This window comes from Trachemys scripta, chromosome 6 (genome assembly GCF_013100865.1).
Source record: "Trachemys scripta elegans isolate TJP31775 chromosome 6, CAS_Tse_1.0, whole genome shotgun sequence".
NCBI classification, from domain to species: Eukaryota; Metazoa; Chordata; order Testudines; family Emydidae; genus Trachemys; species Trachemys scripta.
The window spans coordinates 119,264,683-119,281,920 of NC_048303.1; the positions used below are offsets into that span (position 1 = coordinate 119,264,683).

At 50.2% G+C, this 17,238-nt stretch overlaps 1 protein-coding gene across 2 annotated transcripts; it reads right to left on the reverse strand.

Annotated features, from left to right (window-relative positions):
- Nucleotides 1-140: 140 nt before the first annotated feature.
- On the reverse strand, nt 141-16,076 carry TRMT10B (tRNA methyltransferase 10B). Of its 2 annotated transcripts, none has more exons than XM_034774722.1 (9): nt 15,961-16,076; nt 13,819-14,051; nt 12,684-12,792; nt 10,054-10,178; nt 8,602-8,775; nt 5,378-5,456; nt 4,270-4,337; nt 2,235-2,358; nt 141-843 (listed from the first exon to the last, which is right to left on the reverse strand). In XM_034774722.1, exons 2-9 carry the CDS (start codon nt 14,011-14,013, stop codon nt 737-739), a joined length of 981 nt encoding a protein of 326 aa, XP_034630613.1. In that variant the 5' UTR covers nt 14,014-14,051; nt 15,961-16,076; the 3' UTR covers nt 141-736. The 2 variants fall into 2 exon arrangements, with proteins under 2 accessions (XP_034630613.1, XP_034630614.1); XM_034774723.1 differs by having other exon boundaries at nt 142-843; nt 8,602-8,754.
- Nucleotides 16,077-17,238: the final 1,162 nt, after the last annotated feature.

Here is a 17,238-nt window from a genome sequence, read left to right on the forward strand (position 1 = left end):
CTCCCTTGGTGTTCACACCTCAACTGCTAGAAGAGGGCCTCCTCCTCCCTGATTGCACTAACCTCGTTATCTCTAGACTGATTCTTGCTTGCCTATTTATACCTACCTCTGGAAATTTCCACCACATGCGTCGGACGAAGTGGGTATTCACCCATGAAAGCTTATGCTCCAATACGTCTGTTAGTCTATAAGGTACCCCAGGACTCTGTCATTAATTAGATACTAAGTAGCAGAAATACAGGTACAGCATTACAAGAGAAACTTTAGGAGATAAGAACGCTGTGTTTTACCTGTAAAAAGATCGTTCCAGTTAACCGCTACACTGGTGTAGTTAACGACTTTAACCCCACATTGCTTACTTGTAATTAACATGACAGTCAAAACCTTAAGGGATTTTTGTACATCTTCTCCCTGCCCCAAAGAGGAACTGGTAGTTCAGTGGTGCAGACAATTTCCAAAACACTAACAAAACACCGGCAAGAAGTGACACATTCCAGTTGGTCTGTATTTGAAGCCCAGGGCTGACCCTTGTTTTCCAGCAATACACCAATGAGGTAGAATGTATGAAACTGATGAGCTCCTTATGCCAGGTGAGCCACATTTCTCTGTACACAAGCTACGCTGATGCCGCTGGTTGAAATAATGAGGGAGGAGTTTGCTTCCTTTGGCCGTGCAGCCTATTACCATCACAGAATAAAGAGTCTTCTTGCGTGCTGCTAAGCAGATGCATTTTCCATCATAGAGCGGTTTCCTGGAGAACGTAGCCTTTTCCAGGAGGAACTCCAGCTTTCAACGCTTCTGGCCAGCTCTGGGTCTCATAGTAAGTTGATAAGGCATCAAAGACTGTCAAAAAGAGTGATCAAGATCAGTCTAAATACAGCAATCACTGGAAATCTGGGCTCGTTTGTCACTAGTTGGAACAAAGTCTGGAAGATTTGACAGCTGACAGCAGCCAGATATTGATGCTATGGTTTAGAATCTGATGGGCAGGCACCCTAGGAAACTCGTTTGTGACCAGAGGTCACGTATCGGTAGCTAAAGATCAATGGCATTAGAAAATTCTACCTTCTAGCTGACAGCCACGTTGACCTCCTGACAAGCCACCACGGATCAACTACAATTTCCCGGAAAAGCAGAACATACCAGGGCCTCTCCCCTAAGAGCAGCTTCTCCAGTCACACTTCCGTGTTTCCTAACCCTGCTCTTCACAGTTTGTAACTTTAAGGTGGACACTTTCACGTTTATTAAACTTGGGCCAACTTTTCACACTTGGGTGCCTCAAGATAGCGGCGTGCTCCGGAGCATTAGGAAAAACAATCAGGCCCCCTTCAGCCGGGGTCGACAGTGAGCGTTGTGAGCACAGCTTCCGGCACTCGTGTTTGAGAACCCTGGCATTAAGGCAAGCTGATGTGAGTGCTACTTCCTATGCCTACGTCTACCCCTCACTGATTAGACCATCGAAGAATTGAGTCTTCTGATGCATTCAACAAAAACATGCAGACTCTAGCCACTTGCATGTAGTTCATTATCCTTTCCTCCTCACACCACACCTTCATTAAAACACATATGGACAGCACCAGGGCATTCCCCAATACAGCAGCCTACAGGGATGCGCAAGGCAGCGCTGAACCCAGCCACTCGTCTGAGCAGCAGCAATTCACATGTTTTGGTAAGAGGGGGAGAGGGATTTTGGGCTCAAGGGATAATGGTAACTTGTTTTCCCACTCCGCTGCAATTACTGCCCTCAGTCCTTAGACGATGTTCATGAGTCAGGGAGCAGTTCTCCAGCCTGAATACCGCGCTGATCAGCAGCAGCCAGTGTGTAGACGCAAACTGGCCCAGGTCTAACAGAGCTTGGCCTCGGACTAGTTCTTTGCAAATAAGTGTTTGCTTTGCCAAGCTAACAATCAGTGGCACTTCTGCGGGCAATGCTAACATGGCTGGGCCCTGCCACTGAACTAGCTTTCCAGCAGAGGGAGGGGCCACGTACCCATGTTAAGGCAGAGGGATGGGAAAGCTTCCACCCCTGCAATACCTGGGCAGAAGACAACCTGGTATCGAAGCCCCACCACACACTCAGCCATATGGCCCCTTCTTTTGTTGTTCTAGTCCAATGAACTCTGGGGCCTGAACTTTCCTCCCTGTTCCCTGGCCCGGGATGGATACCATGGTGTAGAGCTCGGGCCTGTAGCTGCATTCTGGCAACCTGGCAATAACCAGCCTGGGAGCTATACCTTGATTGATTGCTAACGTCTCTGAATGGTAGTTCTTCACGTTGGCGTTCTTCACCATGTACTCTGCAATGGGCAGCCGAGCGGTCTGCAAGGAGTGCTCCTGTGCCTTCTGCAAGGTCAGTTTCTGGAAGTCAAAGTAAGAGATCATGCACGCGCACGCACCCGGACCTTTTTCAGTCTGACGACCTTGTAGCACACACATTGCCCTTTGCTTAGGAGGGGCTCGGTGTGTGGGAGACAGGCCCATGTCCTCCATGGCTGGGGAAAGCCAATTAAGACAGACTGGAGCTGTCCCTGCTACATCCCTCCATTCCCCGTGGAAACTGCCACCCCAGAACAGACCGGGGCACCAGCTGTCTGCAGCGGGCAGGTCCGGAACAACGTGCCCCCCCCCAGGGAAGTTCCTTCCCAGCCCCCAAGGGGCAGAGGTTAGCTCATCCCTGAAGCATGAACACTGATCTCCCTCCCAGAAGGTTGCAAGGGGGGCTGCCAGCCACACTTAGCAACAAGCATTGGGCAGGCCGCTGCCCAGAAGGCCATTCAGGACAATAAACTCCTGCCAGTTCCCAGCCCGTTTCTACCCTCCCTCCCACACCTGGTGGAAGGTGAATGAGTGGAAACAGATGGACACTGGAGTCCAGACTCCTTTGATCGCTCTCCAGCTGAGGCTAGACCTGGGTTTGGCGTGGCGGACAAGTTCTGTGGCCTCGTCTGCGGCGCCTCGTGGGAATGGATTGAGTGGCTCTCGGTTTGGCTCCTTCCTCTCAGGGAAATCCCCTCAGCCAGTTCATTCCCTCCCTGAGGGCCAGTCGTGCGGGGGCTCGGGCAGGGTCCTAACCTGCCATCCCTCCTGCTCTAGGCCTGTACGAAGCCACGAGCGCAGACCGAGTCAGTCTGAGCAGCCACAGGCTGAGGAGATTCAGCTCTGTCTCCCTGGAATCGGCAGCCTCCTGGCGCTCCCAGAGCCTCGCAGACAGGAAAGGAAGGAGGCGGTAGGCCAGAAGCGATGCTTGTCAGCAGCGGAGGAATGGATGGCGCGGACGTCTGCACCTGCTAGTGAGGGTGTATTTTCCACTGACCCCATGTGATCCGTGGGGATCCATCCTTGCTCCTGGATTCCCAGACAGCAGCAGTAACTGGCAGTTCCTGTCACTATCTACCACAGGCCAGGAGCCTGCAGACATTCCTCCCAAGCATCCAGGTGTTTGTTGCCTCCAGGCTAGGCTGCTGCATGCACTCCACACAGGGCTAGGCCTTCAAAAATAGTTCAGTCCATAATGCCCACTGCCTTCAATGGGAGTTAGGTGCCTACATACTCTGAGGGCGTGGGCCTCACGGATGATCTTTAAATTGTGATTGGTCTGGGCCTGGCTTATTCAAGAGCTTGCCCGTCGCCTACACCCCGCACATCTGTCACCCAGACCCTGGCCCAAGAGTGCCCCTCAGCTGGGAGACACATGCTGTCAGAACCTGGGTTTAGTGCCTCCAGGACAGAGGCAATGGGGAGCGTCCTCTACCTATGGACTCCACGCCCCTTGGAAGGCGCCACATCTAAATCTCCAGGGCACAAAGCGAGACATTTATTCGGGTTTGGCGCCAGATGCTATGAAACTTACAACACCACACGCTTGAAACACTTTAACGCTGTGAGCCAATGGCGTTCTAAACCACTGACTTATCTGGCCTCTGGTAATTTGCATCGCCAAAAGATGTCCGACGGTGGGACGTGTACGGCCCCAAACCTACAGAGGGATGGAGCCGTTCCCCACTGGGACTCTTCGTGGCGCAGGGGTCCATACTAGCACATCCGACTCAGGAGGGAGCCTCAGAGATTAGGAGAGATGGCAGGGCTGGAAGTCACCAAACTTATATTCACAATATAGTTTTGGGACCATACATTAGGAATCGTTTGCTAGTGAAGAGGAGAAAACTGCATGACTTCCGGCATCATTTCCTGCCGGGGGCTCCACTAGTGCTGGCTGAAGGGGCCATGGGATTTTGCAAGTGTTTGGTGCAGCTTCCACCGAGCACTCACCTTCTGAATGCTTTCATCCACGAGCCCGCCGAGGACGTACACTCTGTGGGGGTCAATGTCCTGCAGAGCTAGAAAGGAAACGGAGGGCTAGTTAAACAGAACACTAGGCCGGTTAGCAGTAGCCGATCTACTGCAGAGGAATGATTGGCTCAAACTGTTCTCTCTGCACAAGCTGGGTCCCGTGCGCTCCAGGAAGCTGGGGCCGTGGAGTGTGCTTCAGAAGCCACCCTGTGCCCCATAATTGTGTGCCGTACCCTAAGCTTGTATTGGAGGACGGGGTCTAACCCTAATGGTTACAAAGGAAACCGTCAAAACATGAACATATGCCTGAGTCTGTAGAGAGCCTGAAACAACCGCTCAGAGGTGGGCTGAAAAGGGAGAAATCTGAAGATGCAAATTGCAATGGTAACACTTGTTAACTCTTTCACTGCTGATCACTTTGACTTGCAGCTTGTGTGCTTACCCTACAATCCCAGAGAGCCAGGCCTCGCCACATGCCAAAGGCCCCAACTGAATCTACCAAAGTTTCCCCCACCCACCCTTCAACAGCTTCCATAGACCCAATACACATTTCCACTATGAAATTCTGCATCAGGCGGTCAGTTAAAAATAGAGGAGCAGCAGATAATACATTCAATAGCAAGCCACAAAGGGGATACTGCCGTGACTGTTTTATTTAGTAAAACCCTCGCTTTTTTAAGATGGATCTGAAACAGCCACCGAATTTCCAGCCTGCTGTTCTGGAGTACTGCAAAGTGCAGGGTTCTAATCACACAGCACCCAGGTCAAGACATTCAAAGGTACTTAAACGCCTAACTCCCATTGATATCAATGGGAGTTAGGCATCTAAATACCTTCAAGGATCTGGGGCTAAATCTTCATTCATTGCTGGGACATCTTGAGCATTGATTAGTGTAGCTCAGATCCAGATGGAGATCCCAGCTACACCAGTTAGGAACTGATCTGTCTGAAGTAGTTTTAAAGATGGTTTAAGAAAAGCTTTCCAACCGAACCAATCTTGGGTCAAATTTTTTTTTTTTAAATAAACTCTAGATTTTAACATGAGTGCTCTCCTGCCACAGCTCCCCCAAGCAAGCAAAAGACTCACCATTCTCTGAGTCAGGAGTGAGGTAGACAATTGTCTCCAAAGGAAATAGGTCAAGGTAACTTTCTGGAGTGGTATCTATCTGAAAAATGCAAAGGGAGAACACACATGTGAAATAGACAAGAAGTGTCTTCAGCAAGAGTCTAATACCCTTCTCTAGCAGTGTGGACACCCACTCCTACCCTGAAGGGCTTGAAAGCAGCTCTGAAGAGAGCTGCAGCTCTGAGACCTGGGCTGATTGGGGAAGCAGCCACAGCTGGGCCATGCCCCAATCAGGCCCCAGCTGGCCTGTATAAAAAGGCTGGGAGCCAGAAGCCCAGGGCACTCTCTTTCTGTATTCAGAGAGAGAAGGGCCTGGCTGCAGGGAGCTAGAGACAAGGTACCTGAGTGGAGCAGGGCTGGGGAGCTCCAGCCTGGAAAGCCCCAGGTTGCAGCCTAGCATTGAGCTAAAAGGTAGTGGGAGTTGCAGAGGGCCGCCCAGGGGTAGGCCAAGGCAGCAGGTCCAAACCCGACCTTGCCAGTGATGAGTAGGCTGATACTGCAGTCTGCCCCAGGGCATGGGGCTAGATGATGACTGGTAGTAACCTTATACTGAGGTGAGGTGGGAATAGTGCGTGGGGGTTCCCTGGGGAGAGGAGACCCTAAGACTGAGGGGTTACTGCCAGGGGCAGCACCCCAGGTAAAAGGGCACCAGGGTCCAGGGAGGGACACGGGGGCCAGAGGACAGGCAGATCACCGGCCTGCAGAGGGTGCTCCAGAGCTGGAACGAGCTAATTCCCGGAAGTCACCAGCAGCAGGTGCCGCAGGGGTGAGTCCACTCTTCTACACCTTCTCAGACATGAAGCATATCAGAACTGGTAAGGCCTCTGGGTCATTCAGACCCACAAGGGTAAGATTTTTCAGAAGAAACTAACACACATTCCACATCTATAAATACCACTGGTAATTTTCAAGTTTTGTTAAATTCTTTCCTGAGCAAAATTAGCAGATGTACTGAGAGAAAGAGATTAGCAATAATCCTAACAAACTAACTTCACTGCCTCTGTTGAGAATTAGAATATCGTCCATGATTAGTTACTGCAAAGTCATGCATTTTCCCCCTGTAACTGCCCAGTTCGTGAAGTTTATTGGAGGGAATAGAGCTCAGTTGTATCCAGGGGTCAGGTCTCCATGGTGCCAAGTGCTGTACACACACAAGACAAAAAGATGGGCCCTGCCCCAAAAACCTTAGTGGGCTTGATTCATTCCTCAGTTGCTCTGGCTTTTTCCCATGGAGACGCTGGCTGAGGGATCGGAGTTTTATTCCCACAGACCAGCTGTGTGACCACTTGTAGGGCAAGCCATGTAGGCCAAAATTTCTCATCAACTGCTCCTCTGCAATTCCACCGATGGCAACGGAGTTTCCCAGGTGCCACTATCTGAAGACCGGGTTACACAGATTTAGCTAGGGTCATAGTGTGGCCTACAAAGCCTTAACTCCTCTGCGCCCAAGGTCAGGCCTAAAGAACCCAGCTTGACTCGGACATTCTAGGCTGAGGTTGCAGGGCTGGCTGTTAGGAAAAGCCTCTTTTTATTTGTGAGCTGGACAAGTCTGATGTGAAGTCCAAGATCCAACAACCATGGAACACCCCTCTTCCTGCAGGCCATATTCCACGTAGAATCACACATGAAGCCAAACCTCAGTTAGCAATGAAAACGGAACATCTGAATTCATAGAATCTCAGGGTTGGAAGGGACCTCAGGAGATAATCTAGTCCAACCCCCTGCTCAAAGCAGGACCAATCCCCAGACAGATTTTTTTTTTTTTTTGCCCCAGATCCCTAAATAGCCCCTCAAGGATTGAACTCCCAAACCCCTGAGCTATCCCTCCCCCCACATGACCCTTCCTAAGGTTCCCTCCAGCAACTAGTTCTGGCATGGTGGAACCCACAAGGCAGTGATCAATTCCCCTTCAATAGCCATTCCCACCTCCCTAAGGCTTCTGTCTTAGTTGTGGTAATGGGTAGGAGAATGGATAATTGGGACTTCTGCATAGATAGATGATTAACTCTGAGCCCTCCCAGACTACTCAGTCCATCAGGGTCAAGTTTCCTCCCCAGACTCACTCAGGAAGGTGGGGGAACAGGGCAACTCCCTAGGCCCAGCGGAGGGAAAGGGGAGGGGTCATGCCCGGAGCAGGGAGGGAGTCTGCGCTGCTCAGCAGGCCCGACCAGGGGCTGGGCTGGTGTTGGGGGCACAGGCTGAGGCTGGCCCCAGGACGAAGCGGTTCGGAGGGTGGCATGGGCAGGGCTGATCCATACCTGGTGAGCTGGGGACAGCAAGTGTTGAAGAGTCAGAGCAGGTGGCAGCAGGAGCTGGTTGTTCATGCCGCACCTGGCAGGGTGGGCGGGACAGCGGGGGACGGAGAGGCTGAGTCTCTCCGGGCCAGGTAGAGACCCGGCTGCTTTGCGGCCCAGCCGGGCCTGCTCCTTAGGCTGTGGCGGCCAGGAGGCTGCTGCCGCCACAGCCCAGAGATAAGATGGATATTGCGGACCTCAACCTCAGTCAGTGTCGCCCCGCCCCGCAGCCAGGCAGGGGGAGCCCCACACCCCAAGCCACTCCTGTCCCCTACTCACCCGAGCCTGCGTCACGTCTCCTTTAGTCCCATCCCAGGCACCCCCCACTGATTGACACAGTGGGTCAGACCCAGAGTCCAGCTCACCCAGTATCTTGTCTCTACCAGGGGCCAGCACCAGATGCATCAAAGGAAGGTGCAAATACTACACATCTGCCCAAAAAACAATGTCCCTCCAATGCAGCAGGGGCTGTCTTTTTGTTCTGTGTTCACACAGCACCAACCACCATGGGGCCCTGGACCACGGCTGGGGCTGCTTCGCACTTCAGCAATGCAAACAGTTAATAATAATAATTTCCATGTCATCTGCAGCAGCTCTACACCCAGTTTATGAGCCCATTGAGTGTAATTCACTCTTGTTTCATTGGCTTTGAATAAGACACTTGTCTCGAAGTTCAAACGAAGATACACAGCTGCTGTGTTCATAGGAGGGGCATACGAAAAGGTACAACAAAGAGGGGAAAGATCCTAGCTTGTGTTACTGGATTTTAAACACAGTCTTTTAGATTATATTGATAGAAGTCACAGGAGCAACATGTTTTGCTGTGTACAAGGGGGCAGTAGCCACTGTCTTGTGGAATTCACTCACGTCAGTTACTTTTACGATACTTACGAGGTAATTGGAAAACCCATCGTTCATTCGGAAGCACTCTTCAGAAATAGGACTGCCGGCCACAAATCCAGTAAGGCAAATCCAAAACGGCTTTCCAGCTTTCTTGTTGGAACCATACAGCCTCCTTATCTGAGCGGCAAGGCGACTTATTTCCTTCCAAGAGAGAACGAACATCTGCACACAAGTGGCCCAGATTGGTGCCCTTAGCTCTGAGCCCGTACCCCTTACTCCCACCTCAGGCCCAGCTTGGAGATCTCCCATCACCGCACGGGTCCGGCCCGGCCCAGCTTAGCACGCAGAAGCTGAGGAGGTGGCCGAGCTCATGGACTAGCAGGGGTTTTAAACATAGGCGCCAACTTTCCCGGGCGCCAGTGGGTGCTTGCGCCCCCCCGGGCCCCACCCCAACTCCACCCTTTCCCCACCCCTACCCCGCCCCCATTCCAACCCCTTCCCCAAAGTCCCGGTCCCAACTCCGCCCCCTCCCTGCCCCTATTGGACCCCCTTCCCCAAATCCCCACCCCTTCCCCAAGCGCGCCGTGTTCCCCCTCCTTCCCTGCTGTGAGGGGGGGGGAGGGAAATCGGGCACGCAGCGTGCTCAGGGGAGGAGGCGGCAGCGGAGCAGAGGTGAGCTGGGGAGGGGGCATGGAGCTGCCAGTGGGTGCAGAGCACCCACCAATTTTTCCCCGTGGATGCTCCAGCCCCAGAGCACCCACCGAGTCGGCGCCTATGGTTTTAAAGGCCATTTTTCATGAGGGATGGTGGAGATTTAGGCTGGACAGGGAGAGTGGGATAACCAAGGCTCTGTTCTGCCCTTGGCCTTTGGGTTCCCATCCTGTGCGCTGCGTCTCGGAGAGAGAACGTGCCAAGGGCAGGGGAACACTGCCTGGGTACAACGCAGGCCGAGGACAGAAGGGCCAATCAGATACTCCCAGAGACCAATACTTGCAGCTAGCAGAGCTCTATGCCTAGTGGGTGGGGGCTGGGATTTTCCCCATGTAAAAGCCTTTGTTTTTTTTACAGTAGCCCCCGACACTCCAGCTCTGGGATAAAGCTTTGCAGAGCAACCCTGCTTGCTGAGAGATATTGTTGACCAACCAGCCACCCCTTCCCCCAGCTCCCATCCCCCATACAATCTAGCTCTGAGCTCATTGGTTATTTAAAAGGAAACACCCTGGTTGTGCAGCAGACAAGCTTCAATAGCGGAAACAAAACAAAATCACCTGTCAAAAATGGATACATATAAATGAATTGTTCAGAAATAGGACTGCCGGCCACAATCCCACAATGGGACCCGCTGGCTCGGCCCTGTGCAATGGGACCCACTGGCGCGGGGTCTCTGCTAAATACTTCCCACCGACCTAAGGGAGGTGCTTATGTTGGCAGACCTCATTGTAAGATTCCTCCCCAAGAGGTGCATGAGCACTAGGGACAGTTAGCGGTTGCAGCGCATACCTTCTTCGTCATGTGGCTGGTCATACTCAGGTCTACACATAGCCAGGGGGCTGCCTCTTTGGCCGCCAGAAGCCGCTCCTTGGTGATGGCTTTTAAAACCCGTTTGCTGTGCTGGTGAGCAGCACCTGGAACACAGAGCAGAGAGAGATGGGAGGGGGAGTCGGGGGGAGGGGAAGGGAGGGAATTCAATCACTGAAATAATGCCAAGCACCTGTAACATTGCCTTAAATCCTGGGCCCCAGTATTCTTGTTGGGGTCCTCAGAGGCGGACTGGCAGAGGAGCTTTTTTCCCCATTTCCCTGCTTGGGTTCCCCAACCCCTCACTCCCCCAGTGGCCCCTCCCCCACAGAGCTATGTTGGTGTGGGGGCGGGAGAGTCTCCGTTGGTCACATCCCCTGGTGAGGTACTTGCAGTAGAAAGAGGGACGTATTAATGCTGTTGCACAAGGCACTGGCCAGACCTCTTGCGTAACACTGAATTCCGCTCACCCGTGCTCCAGGGAGACCAATTCAGCCTGGAAGAGGTGGAGAGAAGGGCTGCTAGGGTGATCAGGGGACGAGAGGAGGCTCAGAGAGCTTGGCTTGCTCCACCCAGCGAAAGGAAAGCTGGGAGGGAATCTGATTGCTCTCTATAAACACACCGGGGGGCAAACACCAGGGAGGGAGAAGAGCTACTGAAGCCAAAGGACAAGGCGGGCACAAGAGCCAATGGGGATAAACTGGTCAGGAGTAAATTCAGGCTGGAAATGAGAAGAAGGTTTCTAGCCACCAGTGGGGCGAGGGTCTGGAACAACCTCCCAGCAGGAGCCGTGGGGGCAGACAACCTGACTGCTTTCAAAATGGTCCTTGACAAGTCCATGAACAAGATTATCCAGTGGGGTTGCCTGGGAGAGCAAGGGACTGGACTCTCTGACCCAGAAGGGCCCTTGCAGTCCTGTGCTCCTTGGGTTCTCAGGGCTGAGCCCCGTGCCATGGAAAGAGAAGAGAAGCTTGGTCTGGCAGACAGCTGCCTGGCCACGTGATCTCCTCCCACTGAGGGCCACAGCAGGAGCAGAAAAGGGCTGCAGTTACGCAGAGGATCCAGGGATATGCAGCTTTCCTTATCCCCCCTGCTTCTCACATCTGTTCCACACCCTGAACTACTGTGGCCTCCCCCACAAAAAGGGGGGCTGTCTTTCCAGGCTGGGAAATGCTGCCTTAAAGAAACACAAAGGGGATGGTTTGTTGGTTTCAATATGGACATGCTCGGTCTTAGATCTCAGGGCTTGAAACAGATTTATATCAATGGCTGGTAAATTGTCACTCCAATTTCTTGGTGGCATCCACACTAAATGATTGTTAAGTTTCAGCTTGTCCACGAGGAGCTGCTGGCCTCAGAGAGGATTCTTGCTGCAATAACTGCATGGAAAGAAGCCTCTGGAGAAGAGCCACATACAGATTGCTCCCGAGGAGAAATTTCTCAGATGGGAAAGGCGTGGCCCATTCCTAGACGCTTGTACCTGAAGATGTTATCCTGCACTCACTTAAAACGTGTGAGTAACTTCGCGCAGATAAGGATTCCCACTGAAGTACATGGGAACGCAGCAACATGAAGTACCCGCCTGCACAACATGAAGAATGTGTGCGCATAAGTCTTTGTAGGCCTTAACCGGCAGGACGTTTCATTTTGACGGGGATCAAAACAACTCCAGGTAAGATTTACATTTTAATAAAGCACAGGCCTCAAAAAAATCAAACAGGCTAATGTTCTAGGAGCTCATATAAGATGGGTTTGTAAAAAGGCAATATCATTGTCTCGTGTAGCTTGCTCACTATTGTATCGTTGGATTTAGTTCTATATTACAAGGGGATTGGGCTCTTTATGAATGTGCTGAACTCCAGAGGTATTTCTGGACACGATGTTTGGCAGCTGCTTATTTTGAAGCAGCCTTAAAAATGGATTCCCCGCCTGCCCCCCACCCCATGTGTTAAAAGCCTGATACGGTGTTGTCAATAAGCAGCAGAATCTTGGAGGAGAACTCCCTCTGAGCATCCATGGGAGTGTCTTCACAGCAGGGTTAACTCAAGTCTCATCCACACACACACATCTGTGAGCGGGGTGGGGCTTTCATTTGCAATGGCCAGCAGGACCAGAGGGATAGGCAACAGGTCAAGTTAACACAGTCACTCTATGCCGCTCCAGTGTTATTCTGCAGTGTTGCCACTTTCACTAGAGCTAGGCTAACTGGAGAGGACTGAACTGAAGTGTAGATCGTTTGACTTAACTCCCCAGTAAAAATAAAACATTGCCCTGGTCTACACTTGAAATTTAGGTTGACATAGCTACGTCCCTCAGGGGTGTGAAAAATCCACACCCCTGAGCGACCTCACCCTCGGTGTAGATGCAGCCAGATGTGTCCTTGGGAAGGTGGTGTTCCTACAGTGGTGGAAAAACCCCTTCCATTGGCATATGCCGCATCTACACTACGATACTACAGTGCTGTTGCTATGCCCCAGAATCCCCGTAGTGTAGACTAAGCCATAGCCTAAGAATCAGTCATTAAGACACGTAGCCCGATTCACAGGTGCTGTAAGATTAGCTGGTGTACACCAGCTGAAGAGCTAACCCCATAGTTTTCAGCTTGCTTGTACCTTTATCTTCAGCATGTTTAGCTTTTCTCCTCTCTTTTTCCTGTTTTCTCTTCTTCTTCTTTGCCGTAACTATTTTCTCCCAATGCCTCTGTTTCCTCAAAACATTCCTCTTTTAACACAAAAGAGAACAAAAGGATCTGAGAAGCTCATAAAGATGCAAAAGATTTAAAGTGCCAACCTCACCAGTTTTTCTAAAACCCAGACCTACGTTTGAGTCCACTTTGGGAAAAAGATGCCAAGTTTTCGGCTGCAGCTTTGTGCACCCATAGCCCTGAACGTGTGCACACAGGCTGAGCAGATCCCTACCTACCCAATTTGTGTGAACAAATTTAGTTTTTGCTTGTGCAAAATCGTGGGGGCAAATCGATAGGCCGGACTGACGCGCCATTAAATGTTTGGGTCTAAACAACAAAATTTAGTGGTGGATTTAAAAAAAAAATTGTTTTGAAAAGCATTTTTGTCTTTTAAACTACTCCAATAACAGTCAAGGAAACAAAGCAACAAATCAAGTCTATTTCTCTTGATAAGAGCCCATTCCAGCTAAACTTACTTGACTTCCAGGCTGCAAGGTCAAGCCTCTACCAATATTTTCTTTGCTCCTAAATGATAGTTCTTGTTTACATCTAGCTCTGTCATGCATTTACCAAAGGAACACTGTCAAAAGACACCATACAGCTAAGAAACCACCTTCTTTACCTGAGTCACTAATGGCTCAGATCATTAGAACAGAGCTTTGAAAGATCCACTAGGCTTTTCTTCCCCCCCCCCCCCCCCCTTTTTGCGCTATTTCTCCCCTACTTTGTATATGTCTCTCAGCCTGGATGATGCAAACAGACTGGTCAGTTTCATGGCCTGGGGACCAGTCTGTAGCAGGATGCGGCTGTGTTGGGGTTCCCAGTTCCACTAGCAGTGAATGTTTACATGGGTTTGTTAAAGAATATAATTTCTAGTTTTATTCGTCACTTTTAATAGATCCAGCATCTAGCTCTGACCTTGTGTGTAATGCTGTTAGGCCCTGATCCTGCCATGGATCTGTACAGGCAGTGCTGTGTGCCCATGCAAACCCCCTGGCTGCAAGGGGCTGCCCATACTGGCCCACTGGCAGGATCGGGGCCTTACCTTATACAGTACGTACCGAGTACCACTTCTCGCTCCCCACAGGAAGGTCCTTTGGGCTGTCACAGCCTGTGTCAATCTGCAGGAGCCGGAAGCTTTCACAGATGCTTTCCCTGTCCCCTCCATCATCCTGCCAGGCAACCTCGCATTCCCATTGTCGATCTGCTCCTCCCACAGGGTCACTCTCCTCTGTGTCATGCTCTGCATGTTTCATCCTTGCCCTGTGCTCCGGCACGGTGCGGAGTGGTGGCACTGCACAGAAAGGGAAGGTGATCAGAATCCAAGGGAGACTTTGCACATTTAATTCAACAGACCAGATTGACTCTTCCTAGGTGCAACTCACGCCTGCATGGCTCACGGCACCCGGCAGTAGGAGAGGGAGGCGGAGAAAATCAAGCGGCATTTCCACTGCTGCCCTCCTCCAGGGCTTCTACTGGGGGAAAGCAGCTTTGGTCTGACCCCCAGGAGCCTGCCAGGGAAGGCTGCAACAGGGTATGGGGCTGCAGTCTATTCAGGCTGCACCATCTTTTAAAGGCTCCTCCAGAAAAGGGGAGGTTCTAGGAACCTTGAGCTATCAGGGGATTCCCTGGCCCAGTGTACACAGACCCTGGAGCAAATCTGGCCCCATACATCTTTAAACCCTGCTAACTGAAAGTGTAGGCAATGGCATAAGTAGCCATCGAGCGGGGAAGAAAGCAAGAAGAGGTTTTGTACACTGCATGATTAACGAGCCTACAGGGTCACTAACAATGTGTGACACTCCCAAGGGACAGAGTCAGATGCAGACAGGCTGCAGCAGGATGGGATTATTAGAAAAGGTGTGTGGCACTGGGACATTTCTCTTCGGAGAGGAAGGAAGGAAGTAGGGCAGCAGATTGCAACTGACTAGCTGTACAAATATAGCATCCCATAATCCAGAGGAACAAACTCATGAGACACACAACCCTGCTCAGCTACATCTTCATTTTCCACATTTTTATAATAAAGCAGAAAAAAATATTAAAAATAAAGTTCTGACATTTTTTACCCCAAAGCTGTGCAAACTTTTTCAAAACTGAACTGACCCTTCTTTGGAAGGGTGATGGTACTTGATCATTCCCTAGTGCTTAGGTATACCTTATCCCTTTCGGGCAGGACTGTGACGGAAATAAAAGGGAAAATGGCTTAATTGTATTTGTCTCCATTTGGCAAAAGAACTCCAAACACTCCATGCTACAAACTGCACCTGAAAAAGAGCTCGGTATACCTCAAAAGACTTTCTTTTTCACCCACAGAAGTTAGTCCAATAAATGATATTAACTCACCCATCTTATCTCTCTAATATCCTGGGACCAACATGGCTACAACTACACTCCAAACAACAAATAGCACACACTCTGTACGCCAAAAAGAAAAAGAAAAACACCAACCCATATTGCTGTTACCCCATCCACCCTTCCCTATCCCCTTGGTTCAACTATCTATTGCTATCCTGAAACTCAGCTTTTGAAGGCAAGCATTATCTTTTATTGTATGTCTCTTCAGTGCCTAGCACTGTGATCTGGGTGTGACCTCTAAGCACTGCTGTAATATTAATGCCTGCTGAACATAGACAAGCCCATGAAATTCCCAGCATTCCCTTCTCTATTACTGAGGTCTGGTCTATACTACCCGCCTGAATCGGCGGGTAGAAATCGACCTCTCGGGGATCGATTTATCGCATCCCGTCGGGACGCGACAATCGATCCCCGAATCGGCGCTCTAACTCCACCAGCGGAGGTGGTAGTAAGCGCCGCCGACAAAAAGCGGCAGAGGTCGATTTTGCCGCCGTCCTCACAACGGGGTAAGTCGGCTGCGATACGTCGAATTCAGCTACGCTATTCACGTATCTGAATTTGCGTATCTTAAATCGACTCCCCCCTGTAGTGTAGATGTACCCATAGAATGGTCCGATTTTGCAGGCCCAGCTAAACTGGTTTCAATCCAGAGTAACTCCACCCCAGCCAAAGGAGTAAGGGAGTTACTGGAGATTTACACTGGTGTAGGAAATCAGAATTGGGCCCCATGACTTTAAAATAAAAAATACCCATATGGCCTTCAGCAATTCAGTAGTTACAGTAACAGGCCATGCAGAGGCAGAGACACCATTTCATTCTTTAAAGTCTGAATGTTTGCTACTCACCAGCCACACTTGGTCCCCCAAGTGACAATACCCAGCGCTCAGGACACAGCCACGCTGTAACAGCACCTGCACCTTTAAGAGGCTTGCAGGCATCAAACTTCCTGTGTGATGGCTAGACATAGTCATGTGGCTCACCCTCAAGGTCACTTCCTCTGCTAAGCCAACTGCATTCTGGGAGTTGTAGTCCTAATACTCTGAAGAGCTAAGAGAACAAGCACCTTGGACATCTAACATTGCTAGTTTTAAGCCATGTGAAAGAAGACATAAAGAGCTAGTCTTGCTCCTCTCTGGCGTCTTCTTAACCTGAAAACAAATCTTTCTCCCCTTTATTAATGTTCTAAACTCTCTTTTCCTTTGGAGAATTTGGGGTCAGAGGGTTTTTGCTTTACATTTTATTTCCATAGTTCCTATTTCTTGGTATCTATACTTAGTTCAGGTTGTCTGACACTTCCCATTGTAAGCCCCTGTTCTCAGTTGCCTATAACTTTGCCAAACTTTAAATGTTTGTGCTGAAATCTTCCATGCCAGGTGTCTGCCTCATGTGGAATTTTTTGGAAAGTTTCAGCTAAAGTGCTTTCAGTTGTTTCCAAGAATGAGATTAAATACATTGTTTAGCCCATATTAAAATAATTCTTACAGTTGTTTCTTTGAGAAGCTCTACCGCATCCATGTTTTGGAGCAAGGACTTGAAATCTAGCAGGGCAATTTTGCCCTAGTGTCAGGGAGTTGCCATTTGTCGTCACTATGAAAAGCCACCCAAATTTGGCCAAATTATAAGCTTCTGAAAAATTGCAGTTCACACATGTTGAGTATAGACTTGTTTGAGTTTGGCAGCTAAATTGTCCAAAGATTCCATTTGGACTGAACATGCTCCATCCCCTCAGAATTCCCACCTGTGACCAGACCAGGTGCCATCCCGAGAGAGCAACTGAGCATGTTCCCTCCTGGGCCTGCAGGGGCGGAGCAGGACTTTTGCTGGAACTATATGGGCAAAACTTAATTCTGGCATTTCCTAACTTTTGAGCATTTGACTTTGTAACCTTAGTGTTCTTTTAACATAGAGTGTCCTTAAATGTAACTATTTCATCTTTGTATTATGGTGGTTCATAGAGGCTTAAACTGAGATCAGGACCGTGTTGCACTAGATATTACACAAACACATTGTAAGACTGTCCATGCCACTGAAGAGCCTACAGGCTAAGGGGACAAAACAAAAGCAGCATTATTATCCCCATTTTACAGATGGGGAAACTGAGGCATGGAGCAAATAAGGGCTTG